Genomic DNA, 21,916 nt, shown 5'->3' on the forward strand with positions numbered 1-21,916 from the left:
AGATGGGGAGTGATTACACATCTTGATTTTGATGAGGCTAAGATATTTCTCTGTGCAACGATTTTAATTCCAGGAGGAGGAAATGGTGACTTGTTTAACGAACGTGGACATAACCAGAACTTCCCCTTTGCCAGTTTAACTGTTTTGAAAAGATTTTCCTAGGGACAATAAGTGTATGACAAATTAATTATGGACATGAGCCTCTTTTTCTTATGCGTCCAACATTTCTCACCTTCCAAGGCTCAAATGTAGGAACATCATATGACAGAGACCGCAAACGGAGAACAAACAAAAAATTGATTAATGCTGGATATTTACAAATCATGCACAGGTCACTTTGTAAGGTGGTGCAATTCTATCATCTCAGTGTCATGATTATTGGCTATATTAATTTGCAACCACAAGCAAGAGGGGTGTTTGTGGGTGGGAGGCAGTTATCTTGGGGATCCTAATCAAGGACAATGGAGGGTGTACTCCGCAGGGAGTTGAGTGTGTTCATAACACAGGATTACACTCTATACTGATGTATTCTGTGACAAGGATTAGACCCTATACTGATGCATTTTGTGGCAATAGTTATGGGTAGTATTTAATTATCCCCTCTATTCCCCGCCCCTTATAAACATCCGTCATTTGGCACATTTACAGTGCAAGATATCAGCCAGCCAGCAGACACAATCCTGCAAGCAGGAGAACTGTTCCGGGAGGAATTACGGGTCCAGCTAACAAGGACGCCCCTCCCCATTACAAACGGTAAACCTGCATCCCTACCCCCTCAGACAACGACAGGGGAAACAGCTTGACCTTCAGGGCATGTTGCAAGGTCCGCAAACCCCAGCTCCGTCCGACTCAGGAGTGGGGGAAGCAAGTTGCAGCACAGGTCACAGAGGTGCCTCGCCAGACAAACCGAGGGACGGTCAGCTGGAGTGTCTCTGATCCCCTTTCCTTCTGAACACTGTGCTCCGAGATCATCTGCTTGGCCTCTTGTCAGGCGGTCGCGGATCAGTACATGTCATGCACACACTGCCAGATTTTTAAGCATGAATCGCTTGAAAAAACGTGCCCGGGAAATCTTGTTGCCAGACGCGTTTGACTCGAAACCCTCCAGTGCCGTGGGGGTTTCCCTTTAAGCCTGCACATCTCCTTCACAGCACACCACCCTCTTGTGCAATCTTGCAGTAACCATTGTAGACGGTCCTTGGGGAAGCGAGCAAACGAGGGGATCAAACCGGCCTTTTCAATGGTCTCCCTTCAAGACGCTGCCGGATGCTCCCCTCCATGCTGATTCTGGGGGGGGAAATAAAAGGGCAGCACGACCACAAACCCAGCACCCCTGGCCTGTGCTGGTCTTTGCTGATGTTCACAAAACAAATGTTTAGGTAAGTCGCAATCCCTTTTCTGAATTTTTCTCTCCAAAGAGAGGAAAAAAAAAGATGGATTACAAATGCTGGCAGGTCATAAAACCGGCTCCTGCAGCACTCCCTCCACCAAAGCGAGGGATAGGTAGAGGGCAATACATGCAAATTACATGGCTCATTGTTTCTTACCTTTAGTGCTGTGCATCATTCTCATTTCTCTTGATTAAGAGCTGCCTTAAGCTGGTTTACCAATTGTAAAGCCTCTTTTATGTCTTCAGTAATGGCTGACTCATAGACAGCCTTCCATCTACATACAAAGCTTTTAGTGGCATCAGATGAAGTTGCATGGCTGGACGAAGGGTAATATATGTCAATACTAAAGCCTCAGCTACAGTTTTGGTACCACTATCAGTTGGTTGCAAAACTCCATTTACAAGCATAAGTGATACTAATTTAAGCACCTTTATAGCAGTGTAACTGTGTCCACCTAAGTGATGTCCTGGTTTGATCATTTCAGGGTTTTTTTTTAAAAAAAAAAATCACATCAAAATATTGCATTAGTGCAAAACATATACGCACAGAGAACACATGGCCCTAAATCTTCCTTGGACGAGTGGAGGAGACTGTTCTCGTACATTTCATTCAGTGGACTATCCGACGTTGCTCGTAGGTTGTCAGAGGAGAAAGGCCTTGAACAGGTGGTGTTTGGCTCTCATTTCTCAGCATGGTTCTGTGCACAAGCTTCATTTCTGACCACGCCTCCACCTCAACCTGGGTGACAGAGTTCCTGTGACATTTTTAGCTTCAGCTGGGCAGTTTCTACCGTGTGGATACAAGCCGGGCCCGCGGCTGTACTGGTGAATAACATCTTTGAAATCCATAGGAATACACGGGTGGCTGAGGGCTGTAGCGTCAGTGAATACAGGTCAGTGCAATGGGTACGGAGAGGTTAGACAAACACTGAATCTCTCTCCATCTTTCCTGGTCATTTGTTTAAGTCTCAAGATTTTCTCGGTAAATCAGGTCTCCCCCTTCCTCCACCCAAATGAGCACAGTTCATTCTTTATGAAAACTCTTCTGTCGCCCCGGTCGCCATGTGCCATTTCTATGCTAGGATTGGTTTGGCAGAGTAGCTAGACCACTGCGCTCTTTTGGCAAAGAAAATGGGCTTTTGTTGGCGTAGCTTAGGTCTGTCCCCAACCCCCGCCTGCTCCAACCATTTTGCGGGTATAAACACATCCACCCTAAGGGTTTTGAAAGCACTGCTTTGGTGGTCAGGGCTCACCCCTCTTTACACCCGTGCGACAAAGCAATGCCGGCAAACGTCGCATAGCTAGACCAGGCCGAAGTATACGCATGCCATGCAGGAAAGTTGTCCGGCACAATGAAGTCTACAGTGGGTTTTGGGGATTCTTAACCATCTGCTGCAAAAGATATCATTAAGGCAGGAAAAAGGCAGGGAGACCAGGTTTCAGGCTTTAGTAACTACTTTACAATGGGTAAGGAATTAAACCTACATTTCCTGCTTTGGTTGACCAGGTGGGAGAGAACTTCCCTTGAGATGTCAGAACAGCAGAATTAAAGAGTATAAAAATTTCCTATCATCATCCTATTACTTTGCAAACAACTTTGGGATATCCCACCAAAGGGACATGCTGTATTCTACTCGATTACAAAATTCACTTAGACCCCATACAATTTGCTGCACTGGAGCTGTGAGTGTTGCTTAGGGCACCAGACGCGTCACGATTTTATAGGAAGCACATAAACCCCCATTCCAGACCTTTTGGGGTGGATGTCCCCTTAGGATGGGATTCACACTTCTTCCCTTGGGGCACACAGTCCCGACCATCAAATAAGCACAGAATAGAATTAAGGGGCCTGTAATTCTCTGCCACGACCATGCCCGCGTGAAGCTGTCAATCCTGGGACATTTCCACTGTAATCATGACAACCCACCGCAACAGGTCCTCAGTGATTTATTACACCTCTGTTGTCCTGGACCAAGGTTTAATGATCACCCCTGCTCCCCAGCAGCAAGTCTGGTACTACGAGTGAGCCTGGCCCATCCTTTGAGCTACGTACAGCACCGGCACTGTCTGGTTAGCAATGCATGAGGCGGCGTCTGGTAATGACATGCGTCTCCCTGCTACCTCTTATGGAAGGACCTGAAAGGGCAGAAATGAACTGAAGCCTAGCGCCCCGATAGGTCAGCTTAATCAGCACTGTTTTATGGACCAGACACGGGCTGCTGACTCCCAGGCCTAGTCAGCAGAGCACTGTCAGGGGAGGCCAGGGGACGCCCGTGAGTCAGACATGGCTGGAAAGTCAGCTTGTCCTTCTGTCTCCCGGAGGCTGGGAGTTCGCTTTTCCAGGGGTTAAAGGGGCACTTTCAGGGGACCTCACAATGACGAACCAGAGTTACAGGAAGTTCTGCGGGTGCCATGGGATCCTCTCGACCAGCCACATCAGCAGACAGCTAAAAACAACCCTCAAACCTCAGGGATACCGAGGGCTTTGGCAGGCGAACACGTGTCCCGAAGCCGCCAGATGTGCCGTCTCCCGGCGTGCTCGAGTTTGGGGGAGAGCCCCCCGGCAGTTGGGAATGCACAAGCCAAACCCAGAAAAAGGGTTTATTGTAAACTGTGACTCAGCCTGAGCTGTGGGTGGGAATTATTTCATCGCGCCTGTGCCTGCGCACACACTGCTCAGCCAGCCCAGCCTGAGGCTGGAGAGGACCGCAGACAGCTCTCCTGTTTTGGGAGGGATTTGTACTCTGGGTAACTGGTTTGCTGCTGCTGTTTATCTTTCAGTGATTAATAGCCTGCCTCAGTGCCATTCCATTCAGACAGAAACACAGGGGCGTTACCCACAGCAGTTCTGCCGCAGAAGACCCTGTTCTCCCCTCAGTCCTGACAAAACTGGCTGCTAAACTCCAACCAGGAGGCCATGACCCCTCTGTCCCTGCCCTCTTCTTTTAGCTGGGCGGTCACGCGGCTGCTGCAGCACCTCTGATTATGAGCTGGTGTGCCAGATTCTCTGGCTCACATGCGATTTCTGGGCCTCGCTGGGACAGCAACGCTTGACATCCAGGCCTTCTTAGCAGCACGCGCCTGGCTGGTCGAGTCCTGAGCTGCTGAACTCCTTCAATCCGGAGCTCCCAGTGCTCCTCTGGGATCAGAACGCATAGGAGCCTCAGTTTCCCTGCACGCCCTCGGCCTGTTCTGACAAGCCGGAACAGGGGGGTGGAGCTGTACTGCTACGCACCAGCCTCTCTCAGGACCAAAGTGAAGAGAAACACATTGTCCTCGTGAAACAGCCATGAAGTAAACCTCAGAGTGTTTATGGGAGCTAAATATAGCCCTGCCTGCAGGAGAGGGGTGAACAGGAGTGCAAGGGGAATAGACACTTGTAGGAGAGAGAGGAAAACTTATCAACTCCGGCAGAAGAGCCCTTTCCAGCTGCCTGAGATCTTGGCGTGATGCACCAGAGAAAGAGAAGTTCTTTGCTTAGAAGACTGAACGTAAGAATTTGATTGCACCTTAATTGCAGATGATAACTCGAGGCGGCTCTGCTCCTCTGTCGGGTTGACACATGGAGATAGGGTTGCCCAATTTTCCAAAAGCATGTGTGGGACTTGGAGCCCCGGCTGGGAGCAGGGAATTTCCCACATCCCACATTTATGTAAAAATGTCTTCTGGGGCTGCTGAGATGCCCCTGGGTCTCCTGCCACGGTGCTCCTGACTCTATGGAAGTCGTTGTTCCTCTTAGAGCATTTTGAGCTCCAGGGCATCTGTTACGCTTCCTATTTGTTGTCAGCCTGCTGCTGCTCTAACGGGGAGGGCGTCTTGGCCGGTCCCCATGTGCTGCTACAGTGCCTGGCTGGAAGTAGCAGTAACAAATGAAATACTCGGTTTTTGCATTAGCACCCCAGCTATAAACCTTGTTCCAGCACCCCTAGATGCAGCCCTTGCTAATGACTGATCATTCTCTTCTCCCCCTCGTGGTGCTCCTACCATGCCAGGGCTGAGGTGAACTGCTGAAGCTGTCATTGGCATCTCTGGGGATTCTCTAGTGAGTTCTATGACACCACTTTTTTTCCTTAAAGGCCCAGCTTCTGGAGTCCTGGGACAGCAGGAGAACTTTTCCTTTCCTTTCAAAGACATATGTTTTTTGTCGTAGGGAGACATGCTTGGAAAGTCCAGGCACCGCCCTCCCTCTAAGGCACACTTTTTCTAAGCCAATCTTCTTTACGAGCCAGGCCCCACATTAGTGTGTTTGGGGGGTGCCAATACCAGAGCAGCGTGGGAAGAATGCCTGCCTCTGCCCATCGCACCTCTCTGAGGCTCCTGGAGAACCTCTGCCTCCAGAACTGCCAAGCCACCACCTTCCCCCGGTGCTGGAATCAAATGCACATGCAGCAAGAATGCAGAAGCCACGTGCATTCACGCTACGTGATACCTGCGGGAAGAGACTGTAGTTTGCCCCACTGCACGGAAACACATATTTGTTTCTTGGTCGCTCTAACTGTCACTGAGTGAGCCTGGCTTTCCTACTGCTCTGACAGTAGCTACCTTCCATGCTGCGGGTCTTAAACGTCACTGTGCTGGGCTTCCTCTTGTTTGGCAATACAGGCAGGTTAGAGGGGGCATGACTCCTCAGCTGAGAGCTCCAGCCTTGACATTGACATTACCTGTACAATATAGTATTGCCAACGTGACTATGTGGGAACAGAGCAAAAGTGACTTCAATGGTAAAATCCTTCCCCAAGGACGGGTCAATCGCCAGGTAAAATCCCAGCGACGTTGTGAAGCATGGCTCAGTTCATCTTGCTTGCAGCAATCTTCCGCTGTGTAAAATCTTCACCTATAATGAAACCAGCCCTGACCCTCAGAAGCTTGGCTAATTAAACTGTATGGGAGCGTTCAGGCTCGAAGGAACGGCTCTGTCGCTGCCAGGTGCCCGAGACGCTACCGGGGAAGCTGCATCAATATTAATGCTTGTTTTGCCACTTGCCTGTCCTAGATGGTTCTCGCAGCGTGCTGGGGTGGGTAGATACTCCCACAGGTTTGCATACCTACTGACCCAGAAGACCAGAACCTTTCACTGCATCCCCCATATATTACCACTCCTTAACCCTTGTACTCCGGAAGGAGCATAGGTCACGGGTCATCCCCAGACAGGAGGGGAAAAATCCACTCATCTCACGCTCCAGTAAGAAATCTAACCAATGTCTTTAAAGCGTGCTGTAATGAAACCCTGTCTAACCTGACTCAGTAACTGATGGAATCAAACTTCATTGGGACCATTTTTTAAAGCAGGTTCTAGTCTAACTCGAAGTATTTTTTAACATGGATTAAACAGACTAGGCTGTGTCCACCCTGTTGGCTTAACCTTGTTTACAGGCTCAGATCTGAAGCAGCTTGCGTTCTGAAATTAATGTATTTTTTGACCCTGGGGGGTCGGATTCCCTGTTTTACACCTGGTCATCACCTACAGTCTGCCAGAGCGGCTGTAAAATGCTCCTGCTCTGGCATGCGAGTGTTCCCATCCCAGCTGGCACGGATGTAAACGATGACCCAAGGTGTGAGACAGGAGCGAATGAGGCCCCTGTGCAAAGGATGAAAATCTCGGATAGCTGCAGACTGGCAGGAGTCTGAATTCCTCCTTAAATCTGGTCCAGAGCAGAGTCAAGCCCTAGAAGAGAGGAAATTGTGCTTGACAGATGCAATCATATGCAAATGGCTGTAGAAGAGGGGAAATTATCATCTACAAACATTGGGCAGAAATTCCATCTGCCACCTCCTCAGGAAGGGCTCTTAATAAATTCTGAGACAGCAAAGTGACACACATCTTAATCAAGACTTAATCCAAGGAATTAATTCACAGCGCGTTTCTGCATAATTCCAGGAGTAATGCTAAAAGCCATGGCAATATCGGCAGCAGATGGACTCCTTCCAACCCCATGCAAAGGTATTAAAGACGACACAGGCCATCACATCACTTTGTGTACTCGCACACGGAGAAAAGCAACAGGCCTGTGCCCTGCTGCAGCTAGGCGCTTACGCAGGCTGCAGACATCAAAGACCAGGCTTGCAGCGCCGTGGAAACTGGAATCAGCCTCAGAACAAATGAGGGGCTCCTGCCATGCCCTGCCTGGGCAGGGGTCGGGAACCCCCTACAAGGCTAGAAAATGAGCACAAGGCCAATTGTGAAGACTCAGGCCTTGCAAAGTGAGCAGGGGAAAAAGCAAGGTTGCCTTGCCCCAGCCTCAAGACTTGGGTTGGAACTGTGGTGGCCCTTTGAACGGAGAGACTAATTAAACGAGTACCTAGGAAGAGTGAGAAATAAATCATCCAGGGGTTTAATGCCAAAAATCTGTCACAGGTGCTGTCTGATAATAGTCATCAGAATTAATAAGCCCCGGCTCCTCCACTCCAGGTGGTTCTCAAAGCACTTAAGGCACTCAGCATTGGCCTAGCTCTCTTCCAGCTAATGCAACAGGAGTTCTTTCATTGCCTCCAGTCAGAGCAGAACCCAGCAAAAGCCAACAGCTTTTGAAACCCCTCCCCAAGTAATTGTCACTTACAAATTGTCAGCCCTGCATCTGATAGGTTGGAGAAGCCCACCCAAAGCCCACTCCTGGATTAGAAACCCCAAATTCCAAAGCCACTGAATTTTGGGAGTGTAGCCAGAGATGGAAAAAGTACCCAAAAAGTTACTTGAGTAGAAGTGCAGCTGCTTTCACTGCTGGATACTTGAGCACAAGCTAGGTGGGATGTGCGCACGTGTGCTTTCACTGAAATAATTTTCCAGAGGGACACTGGTAACTTGTACTGAAGTACACCGCTTCCCCATAGCAGCTGCACTTTAACTCAAATCACTTTTGGGGCACTTTCTCCACCTCTGAATGGAGCCTAGGAAATGCTTCTGAACTGTCACAGCTGAATCTGTGTCTGCAAATCCCAACCTCTGAGTCTGAACAGTCCCCGGCCCTGGAAGGTTCGGAATCCCACTGTGGCCCCCTAGCTACCGCCTGGGGCCAGCTGCTGTTCAGGGTTAGTGGGAATAGCTAGCCCAGGTAAAGGTCGCTTTGGCAGTCACTATGTTCTGTTCGCTTGTAGCAGAGAGCGAGTCTCCAGAAAACATCCCACAGGCGCCTTGGACAGGAATCTTTAGTATTGCCTGACGGTGAGGTCACAGGTTAAATTCTCGCACCCAGAGAAACTTCCCTTTCTAGCCACACGTGGCAGGGCCTTTAACTCTCGCTAATCTGGAAGGACTGCAACGCAGACCCTCTGCAGCCGACAGATACCCTGAGTCAGGATGGAGGCATTTTCCAGACCCTGGCTGTTCTTTGGAGCGCTCTGGCAGGGTTAGTAACAGAGAGAAAGCTGTGCTAGGCTATATACCATCAAACCAAAAAAGCAATAAAATAGCACCTTAAAGACTAAAAAACCACGAAAGCTCACCTAATAAATTATTTTGTTAGTCTTTAAAGTGCTACTTTACTGCTTTTTTGTTCTGGCAGGGTTTGGTGCCTTCACAGAAGTGTGGCTGGAAGACGCTGGTATTGAGGAACACACCAAAAGGATATGGGGTATATTGTTTCCTGCAGAGCAGCTGATCCTTACCAGCTCTTAAACCCTGACACTTTAACGATCGGTGGGAAAACGTGGGCTCCTGGGAACCACCACTGGAGAAGAACCTGGGTGTCAGAGGAAAAGGAAAGAGCTTTTTAGATTAAATGCAAATGAATCGAGCTGGCATCGCCCTCAGTCACCCAGGAGAGTTTACTCTTGTACGAGTGCAGGGCTCGCACACCTCTGGCCTGCCACCGAAAAGAACTGCAGCCACTTATCACGTGCCAGCGCTGCCATGGCACTCATGCCCCTGTACGGGTCCTGCTGTTTGTGCCTGTATAGTCGTGGCCATGTTATGCTCTCGGCCTCCCCAGCCCTGGCTTGGGGAGCGCCTGTCTGATTCCTGTGGCCAGAGCAGCTTGCTGAGCAGCACAAGAGAAGGCAGGGGTGACCCTGGCGGGGAAGTTTGGGCCTGGGGAACAGGAGGGAGAGCTGGATGTTTGGGGAAGGTGCTAACTGCACTTGGCCTGCCACAGGGCCACTTCCTCAGATCTCCATTACGCAGCCTGCTCCCGACGTTGCTATTTCAGTCTGAATGTCACCTATAAATCGGAGGCTCTTTCTCTGAAGGCTGCAAATAGAAGCGCCATTAGATAAGCTTTGATTTATAGGGCAGCTCGCGTGGAGTTTAGCGAGGGCTGTGGCCAGCCTGGGCCGGGGTCCTCCTCCTGCAGGTTCCCTTCCCTTCTCCTCGCCGAACACCCTCTGCCCTGCCGTGACCGCGGTCGGGAGGGGCTTGGCAGGAGCTCTACCCCCTCACCCCCCTGTGCCTGTTCCCACAGATCTGACCTCCTCCGCTGCCAGCAGCTCCCGCCAGATGGATTTCAACCTGCTGACAGACTCCGAAGCGCGCAGCCCTGCCCTGTCCCTCTCGGACTCTGGGACCCCCCAGCACGACCACGGCTGCAAGGGGCAGGACCACAGCGGTGAGTGCAGGCTTCGCCCTTGCTCCTTCCCTCTGCCTGGCAGTGCAGCCTGCCCCATGGCCACTGCACTGATGGACAGAGCTCCGGTGCTTGTGCCCATTGGGGATGGTGCCGGGGGAGTCTCTCGGAAAGGAGGCCGGCTGTGCTGCTGGCCCTGGAGTCAGCACAGGCTGGCACAAGAGGTCAGCCTCGGGGGACGCTTGTCTGGTCAAATGGGCGCCAGGCAGATGCCTGTACTAGGGTTGGGCTTGTGTGTTTGGTGCTGTATAAAGCGTGTCAGTGACCATCCTTTCCTCCATCCCCCAAAATCACAGCCCCTGCCCAGGGAGCCCCTCAGACACCCCCAGCATTTCACTTGCGGGGCTGGGGTTCTTCCTTCAAAGCACCCCGCTTCCACCTCTTCAGCCCCTGACCCAAGCCCCTTGTGGGGAGCGGTTCGGGGTGCTCGCTCTCGTGGCAAGGTTAGCTAGGGGCCAGACAGCTGCAGAGCTGGCCTGAGCTTCCCCCCAAGCTCCGGGAGGGAGGGAGTGAGGGGAGCAAGCAGTGCCCTGGGAGACAGAAAGAAGAGAAGGCTGCAGAACACGCGGCCCATCCCCCACGTGGTCCCCAAAATGCACAGCCCCTCTGCCCCGCAGCCCCCCTCAGAACATACAGCCCCTGCCCCACATGGGCCCCTTAGAACACGCAGCCCCTCCCCCACATAGTCCCCAGAACACACAGCCCCTCTGCCCTGCAGCCCCCTCAGAACATACAGCCCCTGCCCCACATGGGCCCCTTGGAACACGCAGCCCCTCTGCCCTGCAGCCCCCTCAGAACATACAGCCCCTCCCCCACGTGGCCCCCACAACGCACAGCCCCTCTGCCCCACAGCTCCCCATAGAACATGCGGCCTCTCCCCCACATGGCCCCCAGAACGCACAGCCCCTCTCCCACGCAGCCCCCCTTAGAACATGCAGCCCCTCCCCCACGCAGCCCCCCTTAGAACATGCAGCCCCTCCCCCACGTGGTCCCCCTCAGAATGCACAGCCCCTCCCCCATGTGGCCCCCCCAACCCATGCCTCCCCCCCCGGGGAGACCCGGTAATGTGTGATCCTGCCCCCCCCACTGCACGCTGGCACCTGGGCTCACGGAGCAGGCGAGTCGGCTGCGTGAGGCAGCCATGGAACACGCCCTGGTGGCCTGGGAGCAAGTGAGGGCACCGCGCAGGGCAGGGCAGGGCAGGGCACCCCAGCAGCCGTCCCCTGCCACAGAGCGCGTCCCAGGCACCCACTGCACCGCATACTGCTCAGAGCCTGCCTGCCCGCCTGCCTCCCACCCTCTCCGACCGCTCGCCCTGCCCCCACCCCCAGCCTGCCCCCACCTGCTCCGTCTGCCCCCCCACCCTCTCCGACCGCTCGCCCTGCCCCCACCCCTGCCTGCCCACCCGCCCCCCACCCTCTCCGACCGCTCGCCCTGCCCCCACCCCTGCCTGCCTGACCCCCACCCTGTCCGACCACCCGCCCTGCCCATACCCCTGCCTGCCCGCCCCCCACCCTGTCCGACCACCCGCCCTGCCCCCACCACTGCCTGCCCGCCCCCCACCCTCTCCGACCGCCCTGCCCCCACCACTGCCTGCCCACCCCCCACCCTCTCTGACCACTCGCCCTGCCCCCACCCGCAGCCTGCCCCCCACCCTCTGACTGCCCCCCACCAAAACAGCCAGTACCAGGCCCAGCCAGCTCTGCCCTCCAGCAGTAACAGTCCCCATGCACCCTCCTCCTTCCTCCCCAGCACAGACCCTCTGCCCCGCCCTTGGACCCTGTGACCACCCCCTGCCTTCTGCCCGGGGTTGGTTGTGGGGCTCAGCTGTAAGTCCCGGGCCCCAGCCTCCGCTTGTTGCCCTGGATGGGTAGGGGCCCCATCCGGTTTGCTGCTGGGGCGTTCACAGGCTGCTCTGGCCCCCCCTGCCAGTGACAAATCCCAGCTGGTTCCTGCTCCCCCTGCAGCCAGGGGGGCTTTTCCAGGAGCTCAGCTGGCAGGAGCTCCATGCTGGGCCTTTCCCAGGGAAATCCCCCTGCTTTTGTTTGGGGGGCGGTCTTCGGTAACTGATCGGGAGCCAATGGCTGGGGAGCCACCCTGGCCCATCCCATCAGGAGTGCTCAGCGCAGTTCCCCTTCTGGCTGGGTCTGCGCTCCCCACTCATGCCGACTGCCCCCTGGGGACACCCCCTGGCCTGGCCAAAATGTGCGGGGCACAGGGCAGCCGCTGGACTGAGGCTGCAGGACTGGGGTGCTGCAGGACCTCCCAATCCAGCCCTGTGCAGGCCCCCAGCACCGGATCTGTCAGGGCTGAGCAATCCTGAACCACCAAAGTTTGCCTTAGGCACTTCCCTACCTCCTCACTGGGGTGAATCTCAGCCCTGGGTCTGCCCAGCCCCTTGTGGCAGGAACCCCAGGGGGTTGCCTGTTTGCTTCCTGTGCGGGGGGCAGAGGCACACAAAACACAACCCCCACTTGCTAGGGATCCCCTGCCCGCTGTCCCCTCCTGGGCTGGGGGAGGCCAGGCACCTGAGCCACCTGCAGGTAGAGCCGAGAGTCTCCAGGGCCTGACTGGTGACCGAAGGGGGGACCCGTCCCACCTGCTATCCAGAGGGTCTGAGGCCAGTGGCTCCCCCAGCGGTGCGAACCTGCCTTGGGGAGGAACCCCCAGACCTGCCCCCGGCTCCAGTCACCTTCCGGTTCAGCCTGACCCTGCCCTGGCTGCGGCCAAGCTCTGCCTTTTCCGAGCGAGCCGGCCTCCCCACTGCCTGGTAACCCGCTCCATCTCCCTGCGCTGGCACAAAGCAGAGTGCAGTTCGGAGGGGCTCCAGCTCATGTGTGTGTGTGTGTGCGCGCGCGCAATTCAGAGGGGCTCGCCTCTGGCCGGCGCTTTCCCACCAATTGGCCTTGCTCTGGCCGCTTTCCCGGAGGAGCCACTCAGCCCGGTCGCCCCCTGCAAAGGAGCCTGGGGTCTGGGTGCACAGGGAAGCTCCAAAGGCCATTTACCTGCCTGAGCAGTCGGCCGCCTACAGAAGCCCTGCTAGCAAGCTGGCCAAGCCCAGCAACAGACAATTACTCCCTGGTGTGAGACAACCCCCAGTACAGCCTCACCACATGTCCATTGGCCTGGCTGGCCCCTGGTTTTCTTCTGCCTCAGTTGTTCTCCTTCCAGCTAGCTCGCCCCTGGCTCAGCTGCCTCGGGGCCTTCCTCCCCAGGGCTCACCCCTCTGCCTGGGTGCAAGCTGGCTGTCTCTGCCAGGGAGAAAGGAGCTCAACATTTCGTACAGGTGCTGTCCTATTGCAGGTGGGCTCCCTGCCAGCTCTTTAAATAGCTCCCCGCTGGCTTTGGCCCCAGCGCTTGGGAGCTGCACACGAGGACGCACCCGCTTCCTTTCACCTCTGGCCCTCACCCAGTTCCCTCTCCCATCAGCCGAGAACCCTCTCCTCTCCAGGGTGGAGTCCTCCCAGCCCCTCTGCCTTTGGGGGCAGTGGCTCAGTTGCAGCCAGGCAGCTGTGGGCACTGGCTGGCACTGCAGACAAAAGGAAGGCCTGAGTCCCTGTGTCTCTGCTACTCATTTGCTTTGTGATTTCAGGCAAGTCACTTCATCTCCGGGACTTGCTTGCCCCCGCTACATCCCGGGCAGCTGGGAGGTTTGATTACTCTCTGTTTAGTGCTCCCACCTTTTGGGGGGAGTATGCTAAGTACACCCCCAGTTTCTTCAGGATCGAAAAGGCAGCCAGCTACAGAGAATTCCACTTAAGCTGTCCCGCTGCGAAAGCCAGCATGATAATCTAGAGTCAGCTGAGCATGGGCAGAGCCATGGGTCACATTACCTGCACCCGCTTCTCCTCAGCTGTATTGTATTTAGCTGGGTGCATCAGAGGGTTCGTGGGGGTGGCAGACGGATGCTAAAGAGACACCCTTCTGTGTTCCTGAGCTCAGTACAGAATGACATGCTGCAGTTAAATTGCCTGAGCCTTTCCTTATAAACCTGTGCTTTCAGCTGCTACGGCCTTTGCTGAGCATGAATTGTTCCGGCTGAATTTTCTTTGCTGAGTATCTGCTGTGCACTGAACTCCCCTGGCTCAGCCATTCCCAAGGATAAGAGGTGGAAGGTTTGCCCAAGGGAAGTTTTACGCTTGAGAAACCCCAGCACCTCTGAACTTGGGAGCAGGGGTGGTTTGACCCTGAACTTGTCACTTGGGTGGTATGACTGTGCCTGGAAATTTCCACCCGCACAAAAGCCCTTAGCTGGACAAATCCTTAAGCTTCAAACAGGCTTCTAGTTGCCCACTTGGGTGGAGCAGTTGCCATCCATTGATGGGTCCTGCCCTAGTGTTCCCTCTCATTGTTCACATTCATGGGTGGAATAAGTTTTGTTATGTGCACCCAGGCATCTGTGGATGTGCACCGCCAATTGAGGCACAAGCTGCTAGTCAGCTGGGCTGCACCGGACTCTCTCCTTGGCAGAGGCATGGCCTGGGTGCCAGGGATGGGTTTTTGCCTCCCCCGTGAAAGTCTGTCCAACTCAGGCCAAGTTGTAAGCCGCCAGGAAACCTCCATTCGGCCATGCTCAGACTGAGAGAGTTCAGCAGCATTACTCTGGAGCCCGCGTTAGAGCCAGCCACGTTTCATTGCCTCGGTGCCTGCGTGCGACTGGGCCATAAGAGCGTGGGAGTGCAGGGAGAGGCTGGGAGGGAAAGATGGGCTGACTACAGAGCCTTCCCTGACAGGACCAGGAACTAAACTGGTTGTGGAACGTGCTGCTTAAATGGCTTTATCCCCTCTTGCACCAGGTCCACCTTGCAGCTTAGAGCTGGTACTTCCCCTGCTTAGCAGATAATTCAAATGGTAAGAGGGCTGAACGCAACAAGCTTTAGTTCCTGTTTGCTGATGACCTGGTGGCGGGGGGGGGGGGGGAGGGGGAGTATGGATCCACATGGTGGGTTTGTCCACTCAAGTTTTTTGTTTTTTTTTTTTAAATGAATGACACAAATAACATGAGGGTGTGTCTATGCTAGCCAGTTTTGTCAGCAAAAACTGTCTTTTAGCAACAGAACAGCAAGAACAATGCAAGCTCTGTCGGGAAAAGCGCCCAGTTTATGTCACAAAAACCTCCCACCCCAACCAGAGATTACCCCCTCTTTTTTGTCAACAAAAGCCAGAGCAAACTCTTCTGTGCATTTTGTTGCCAGAACTGGCCTCTGCCAGTATCCCACAGTGCCTCTGTCCTGGTGGTCCTTCTCTGTGCTTTGAGCTCTGCTGCACTGCAGGCATATGCCTCTCTCCTTTTAAAGAGGAGTCTGGGCAAGCTGCTCATTGGGGGAGCAGACAATGAGCCAGTCATTGGACTGCTCCTGTTCCACCCTGCACTAGGAACACAGCCCAGCCAGAGGGCTGCCGCAGGGGGTCAGACCAGGTGCCTGTGCTTCTTGGACATTCCTCAGCCCGGAGATCTCACAGCACTATTCCTGAAGCTGCTTCCAGCAGCTGAGGTGGCGGAAAGGACTCGGAGGAAATCCCAAGATGCTCAGGGACCAGCTCTGCCTACTCAGCACCCTGCACCAAGGGATGCGTACCCACAGCGCATTGCTCACACCATCTGATGGCGCCCCCACCGCAGACGGGCTCTGTTGATGGCGGGAGCTAGCATAACGCCCTCCGGCAAGTTTTTTTTTTTTTCTTTTGTGTGCGCAGAAGTTTTGGCCCCAAAACAAGGTAGCATGGATGAAGCCTTAGAATTGCAAAGTCCAGGATTGAAGGGTTTGGAAATGCTAGAATGAAGGCCAGCTCAGCACCCTTAATTCAGCCCCCACGTGCGCAGGCTTTGCTACTGGCTGATTACACAGTTGCTATGTTTTTCAACAGGACCCCTTCCATGGGAGCTCAGGACCACAACGAATTAGAGCCTGAGCGCCTAGGCCTAACTGTCCCAGCGCAGAGCCTCCCCTCACCGTTGCACCCGTGACAATCTTGTGCTTCCTCCCGCCCCTTGGGTAAGGCCTTGGGGCTGGGCTGGGCGGGCAAGTCAAACGGCAGAACGAAACCACCCCAGCTCACGCCTTGTGCGGACACGCTCATGCCTGAGTGAAGAGCTGTTGTTGTCGTCACTCGGCTGGTATGACTGTGCCTGGAAATTTACACACACACACACACACACACACACACACACACACACACACCCCTTAGCTGAATCCTTACCTCGCTTCTAGTTGCCCACTTTGGGTGGACCAGTTGCTGTCCCATCCATTCATGGCTCCTGCCCAAATGTTCCCTCTGACTGTTCACATCCATGGGCGGAATAAATTTTGGTACGTGCACCCAGGCGTGGGTGGATGTGCACCGATCTTGTCCTGTTAAATCATCTCATTGTATCGACCGACTCGCAGTGAGTGACAGCTTCCCTTGTGCCGAGGCAGCTGATTCCAACAAGGACTCTACCAGTTTAGTGGAAGGGGAAAGGCGCATGTAATGCTCAGTGCAGTACTTGAGATTACCAGTAAAACGCTCAGTTATGGTACGTGTCAGTTTCCAAGCGATAAAAACAGTCCACTGAAGGGGGCTTTGTTAGCAGGGTTTAATCACCCGCAGGGGCTGGTTCTGCCTCAGAGGCAGCTGTGAAAACCCGCCTGCTGTCAGGGACAGCTGGGAATGCCCACGGGCGGGCTGGGGTGGCTCAGCGGGGGAGCCTGTAATGAAATCCTGCCTTGGGCTGCAGAGCAATCGTGAGGGTGAGATTCACAGGCATTGCACTTTCTTGCTTTCTGGAGGAGCAACAATGGTCTTGCTTGGCTCACAGCGTGAGGACTCCAGGAGACAGGTCTGCAGACCACTCTGTTTACTAGAGCCATAACCTTTGGGCCGAGGGGGGACCCTGAGCTGCGGCTACACAGGGGTTCTTTCAGCCCCCTTCTGCTCCGGTAGCCACGGGGGCAGACGGCAGCCTGCACTGGGCATGAGATAGTCATACAGCTACAGCATGCGCTGCCACCCAAAGGAGACACACACCACTGCAGTATCTTGCAAACACCTCTGCCACTCACCCCAGCCCCCCTGTGCCTCTCTGCATTGCAATAGCTGTGCTCAAACTCCACCACTTCCTCGCCAACTGCATAGACTGTCCTCTTGGCGCCGCACTGCCAACAGCCCTTCCCTGCAACCAACCCCCGCCCGGGGAAGCCAGGGACAGAGAGCAGGATGGAAGAGGTTCTCTGAGGCCTGGAGCACCCCTGGCAGTCTTATCCCACCAGGCGAGCCTTGCTCTGCAGAAGCCACTTGCAACGTTAGCTGGTCACACAGAGCTTCTGTTGGCTGGGAGCCTGGCCCTGCGACCATGGCACCGGGTGCTGCTCTGCAGGCACCGACGGACCCAAGGCCTCTCTGATGGTGCCAAAGTTGGTGATTTGGTGGTGTGTGATGCTCTAGCTCCTGAGGAGAACGTTACCTCTACACCACTCCCCTGGGGTCCTGTGCCAGGCAAGGTCTCCCTGCCGCAGGGCATTCTGTGCCAAGCCTGCAGCCCAGGCCATGTCGTTTCTACTCCCTTTTTCAGCTGTTCAGAGGCCAACACCAGCAGAAGGATAGCGAGGAGCACCCAGCTCCATTCCCATGCAGTAAGACTCTCTTGGCCCTGAGGATATGGGAGCAAATGTGTATTACCCTCTCCCCCGCACCCCTCAGTGGTGGTGTCTGCAAAGAAAGGGTTTGATTTCTCCACAGTGGCCCTCCCTTCCTTAATTGCTCACTCCTAATTCAACAGGCCCACTGAGTTTCCCTCACAAGTTTCCCACTGCAGCTATAATTAAAGACATGCTTGTTAGCAGTTCGTATCTTTGCCCTTCAAATTCCTTCTTAAACCTTCCTGCTGTCTCATCTACATTTCACCAGCCATAGTTAAAATACTTCTGTTGGTTTCACTAGGACTTAATTTCCTTTTTCCAAAGGGTGTCCATTTAACTTGAATAACCTTCCTTACCTGGCCATCACATCACACCGTAGGTCTTCTTGGATTTCCTTTTTCGTTTTTTTTTGGAGCGGGGGGTGGGAAGAGTTGATGGGTCACTATAGACACAGGCAGTAACCCCCCTGTCAAAACAAAAAAGCAGTCATGTGGCACTTTAAAGACAAACAAAATTAATTAGGTGATGAGCTTTCCTCGGGCAGACCCACTTCTTCAGGCCATAGCCACATCAGAACAGACTCCATAGTTAAGGCACAGAGAAGCCAACATTGTTATCAAGGTTGGCATGACTGCTTTTTTGTTTTCATAGAATACAGACTAACACAGCTCTCTCTCTCTCTCTCTGTCAAGTTTGTTTTGCATTGATTTACGTCTTATTTTCACCCCCCCCACCAGAAACTGAGTATCAGTGCTAGTTTTCGCTAGGATTCCTCCCTGCAGCTTAGTTGTATTGTCATCAGTTAATGTTAGGGTTGGTTGAAAATGTCCCATTTAAGAAACAAAAGGGAGAAGTGCCTTCAGTGGTGAACTGGGTTTTTCCAATTAAACACCTTTCCCCATGTCTCTAGAGCCATAATCATGTTTTTATGTCTCCTCCCAGAAATGTCTCTGTCCAGCCTGTGACTGCATATTATCTTCACAGATCATCTTATTCCTACATGGTAGGAACCAAGGGTGCGCACTGGGCCTGATCCTCTTCTAATCTCTTGGTGGATGGATTGCCCCACCCAGGGTACCACCTTGTTCAAAGAGAAACTCTTTTTCTGCATTGTGTCCTTCTGCCATCAGCTTCCCCCTCAAACACATCACCCATTGAACCACTTACAGCATGCCCTCCAAATAAAAATCTTTACCTAAGATCTTTAGCTAGGGGTTGCTGAGCTCCACTACTTGTCAGTACCTACTCATTGGTTATGCAGCCTCTCTAGATCTTTGCTCGTGAAAGATTTTGAATGCACGCAGCTTTTTCCTCCTCCCACTGTTTGCTACAGCAAGAGGTGGATATTGGCCCTGCACACTGTTGTCTCTCAGAGGGAATTTTGCATGCAAGTTCTGTCCCGATTCACAGAACACAGTCCCATGGCCTTCAATGCAGGGCAGAATATGAGTGCTGGGATTCTAAATTCTTGATGCACCTCTAGGATATGAATAGGAGATTTACAATTTTAAAATATTTTGTATTTTAATGGATTTATTTTCATTAGACAGGAGTGTGCCTATGGAGGTTTTACAGCTAAAAGTAAAGGCACAGGTCTAAGACCGAAGAATGTACGTCTCTGACAGGATGGGGGAGAATCCTGGGGAGCAGCAAAAAAAAAGTTGGGCTTCTAGTGGAAAATGAGTTCCCTGCTTGATGCTATGACTGAAAGGTCTAATGCAACCCCGCGATGCATAAGCCAGGTAACGTAGCGTAGGACTAGAGAGGTTATTTACCTCTGCATTTGGCACTGGTGCAACCATTGCTGGGATCCCATGTCCAGGTTTGGTGCCCAAAATTCACAAAGGAAGTTGATAAATTGGAGAGAGTCTCAAGAAGAGATGCAGGAAACCTGCCTTCTACTGGCTGACTCGAGGAGCTTGCCCGAGTTACCTTAGCAAAGAGGAGGCTAAAGGGGTGTCTGGATCCCAGTCTATTAAATATTTGTTCCCCCACGTAGGTACTTCTGAGGCTCTCTTCGTCTAGCAGAGAAGGTGTAAGGTGATCCAATGGAAGTTGAAGCTAGACAAATTCAGAGAGGAAACCAGATGTCCATTTTTAAACAGTGAGCGCAGTTAGCCATCAGAACAGTTTGCCAAGGGTTCTCCATCACTAAGGACGTTTAAATCAAGATCTGCTAGAGAAATGACTTTGGGGCATCCGATGGCCTGATGTTCAAGGGAGACCAACATGTTGTATCCATCAGGTTCATATCTGCTGGTAAAATTGATTGGAGAGTCCTGGAAAGACATTACAGCACTTTCAGTGGCAGTTTCCACTTATTTTAGGAGCCTTAAGTCTGTAGCCATGGCAGGCCAGCTCCCCTCATCTCTGCTGTTCCCTTGACCCGTCCCGATCTATTCCAGCTCTTACAGAGCTGCCCTCCTTTCATGTCCACACGCTTTCCAGAAATGCAATCAGTGAGGCAACTAATGGTTCTCCCACTGGACTCTCTCCTGCGTTGGTTCTCTCTGTTGGTGTTTCTTCTGCTTTCTGGACTTGTTGTTTGTAGTCTCTAAGTGTCAAACTGCATTGGGCTCACTAACAAAGGGACTGAAACTTGCCATAGTTTAGGCAGCGTAAGAAACACGAGGGCTATGTCTGTACTTAACTGGAAGATGGACGTGCCGGTGGTCAATCTTCTAGGCGCACTAAATCAAACTGCCGTGGCACCGCTGTTGACTCCGGTACTCCTGGCAGTTGAGGCGTTTTTCTCCCGTCGACCTCCTGCTGTGGGTACAGTGGCAAAAACTCATTTGCAGTAAGTCGAATCCAGCTGCGCAATCCTCAGAGCTGGATCTGTGTCTCTAAACCGGAGTTTTCCTCCTAGCGTAGAGCAGGCCCACGTGCGCACTTTCAACTGTGTGCTACTGGTGGAGCTTCAGTCACTCAGGACCAGGTTGCAACTGCTTTACAGTAAGACGCTCCTAGAGAAACAAGAGACCCCCACCTCCGTTTAAAACGGACTCAGAGGAAACAGTGCTTGTTGCGTAGAGGAGGAGGAGATTTTTGATGCCTCCTGTGCAGACAGGAGGGTGGTAACACGCAAGAGGTGCACCGCAGGGATAGAGCGGCCAGGGCTGCAGTGTGACCGTTTGCCTACTTTTGCATTTCACAGACACGGAGAAGTCCCAGCAGAACCAGACGGATGACTCCAACCCCGAGGACGGCTCCCTGAAGAAGAAGCAGAGACGGCAGCGGACTCACTTTACCAGTCAGCAGCTCCAGGAACTGGAGGCCACCTTCCAGAGGAACCGTTACCCAGACATGAGCACCAGGGAGGAGATAGCAGTCTGGACCAACCTGACCGAGGCACGAGTCCGGGTACGGCCGCCCGTCTCCCGCTTGGCAGTCTCTGAACACAGCTTGGGGGAGGAGGGAAATCAGCTCTGGAGCAAGCTGCTCAGCCATCCCACAACCTGGCCTTCTCAGACAGCCGAAGGCACTGGAGGCTTCTCCAGCACGTCAGCTCCACCCACCCTGCTCCCAGGGCCCAGCTGCACACACCCTGCGGGCTGCCAGGCCGGACTCAGGGCCAGTTCCCAGGAGCGATCAGGCCGGCAGGCATTTGCGGGGGAAATCTCACTTGGGGGGTGCTCAGTGGGGCGGCAGTCTGCTCCCCAGGCAGAGAACTGCTCACCTGCCTCCAGCGCAGCATGAAAACAGACACCTCTCCCCGGCGGCTGCAGCACAGGCATCCCCCTGGGTTGCTCAGGGTGAGAGGACCCTGGGGTGGAAGGTCTAACCCAGCACAGAAGTGAAGCCATCACTCAGTTCGGGAAATACCCGACTTCCCCCACCTCTGCATCCTGATTCCCTGCCCCCCTCCGGCCACTGCCAATGCCCTCTTCTGCCCCCTCCCCAAGCGCTCCTTGCCCGCCCCTCTTGCATCAGTCCTTCCCCTGCCTCGGGACAGCACTTCCTAGTGGCTAGGGCCTGGGCCTGGCAGCAGGCTGGATAAAGAAGGGAGGAACAATCTATCAGTTGCTAGAGGAGTGGAAACGACATCGCATCTTCCTGCCCTCCCCCCATCTGCCAATCAGAGCTGCCCCACCATGCCCACCTGCACTCCTCTGGCATCTCCTGGAGCTCTTCACCCCCAGCTCACAGGCCCGAGGGTGGGGGGCATGGCAGGGACCCTCTCCCCCTTCCCTGGTGTTGCAGGGCTGGCGTGTTGGGGGTGGGGGGGACGGGAAGTGGAGACCAACTCCAGAGGTTCAGCAGTCAGGAGTTGGGCCCCAGAACACCAGGAGGTTGAGCCCAATGCAGGACTCTTAACAAGTCTGTGTTTTGCACGTGGTCGGCCTGTAGAA

The 21,916-nt window shown here is 53.8% G+C and overlaps 1 protein-coding gene across 1 annotated transcript in view; it reads left to right on the forward strand.

The window, feature by feature from the left end:
* The window catches only part of PITX3 (paired like homeodomain 3), a 33,236-nt gene that overhangs the window by 6,239 nt on the left and 5,081 nt on the right, over positions 1-21,916 (forward strand). The window contains exons 2-3 of the mRNA XM_074999451.1: positions 9,784-9,927; positions 20,722-20,927. Coding sequence (XP_074855552.1) covers positions 9,819-9,927; positions 20,722-20,927 — 315 coding nt within the window. The 5' untranslated portion in view covers positions 9,784-9,818. The remainder of the gene's footprint in view (positions 1-9,783; positions 9,928-20,721; positions 20,928-21,916) is intronic.

The sequence above is a fragment of the Carettochelys insculpta genome, chromosome 7 (assembly GCF_033958435.1).
Source record: "Carettochelys insculpta isolate YL-2023 chromosome 7, ASM3395843v1, whole genome shotgun sequence".
Lineage (NCBI taxonomy): Eukaryota > Metazoa > Chordata > Testudines > Carettochelyidae > Carettochelys > Carettochelys insculpta.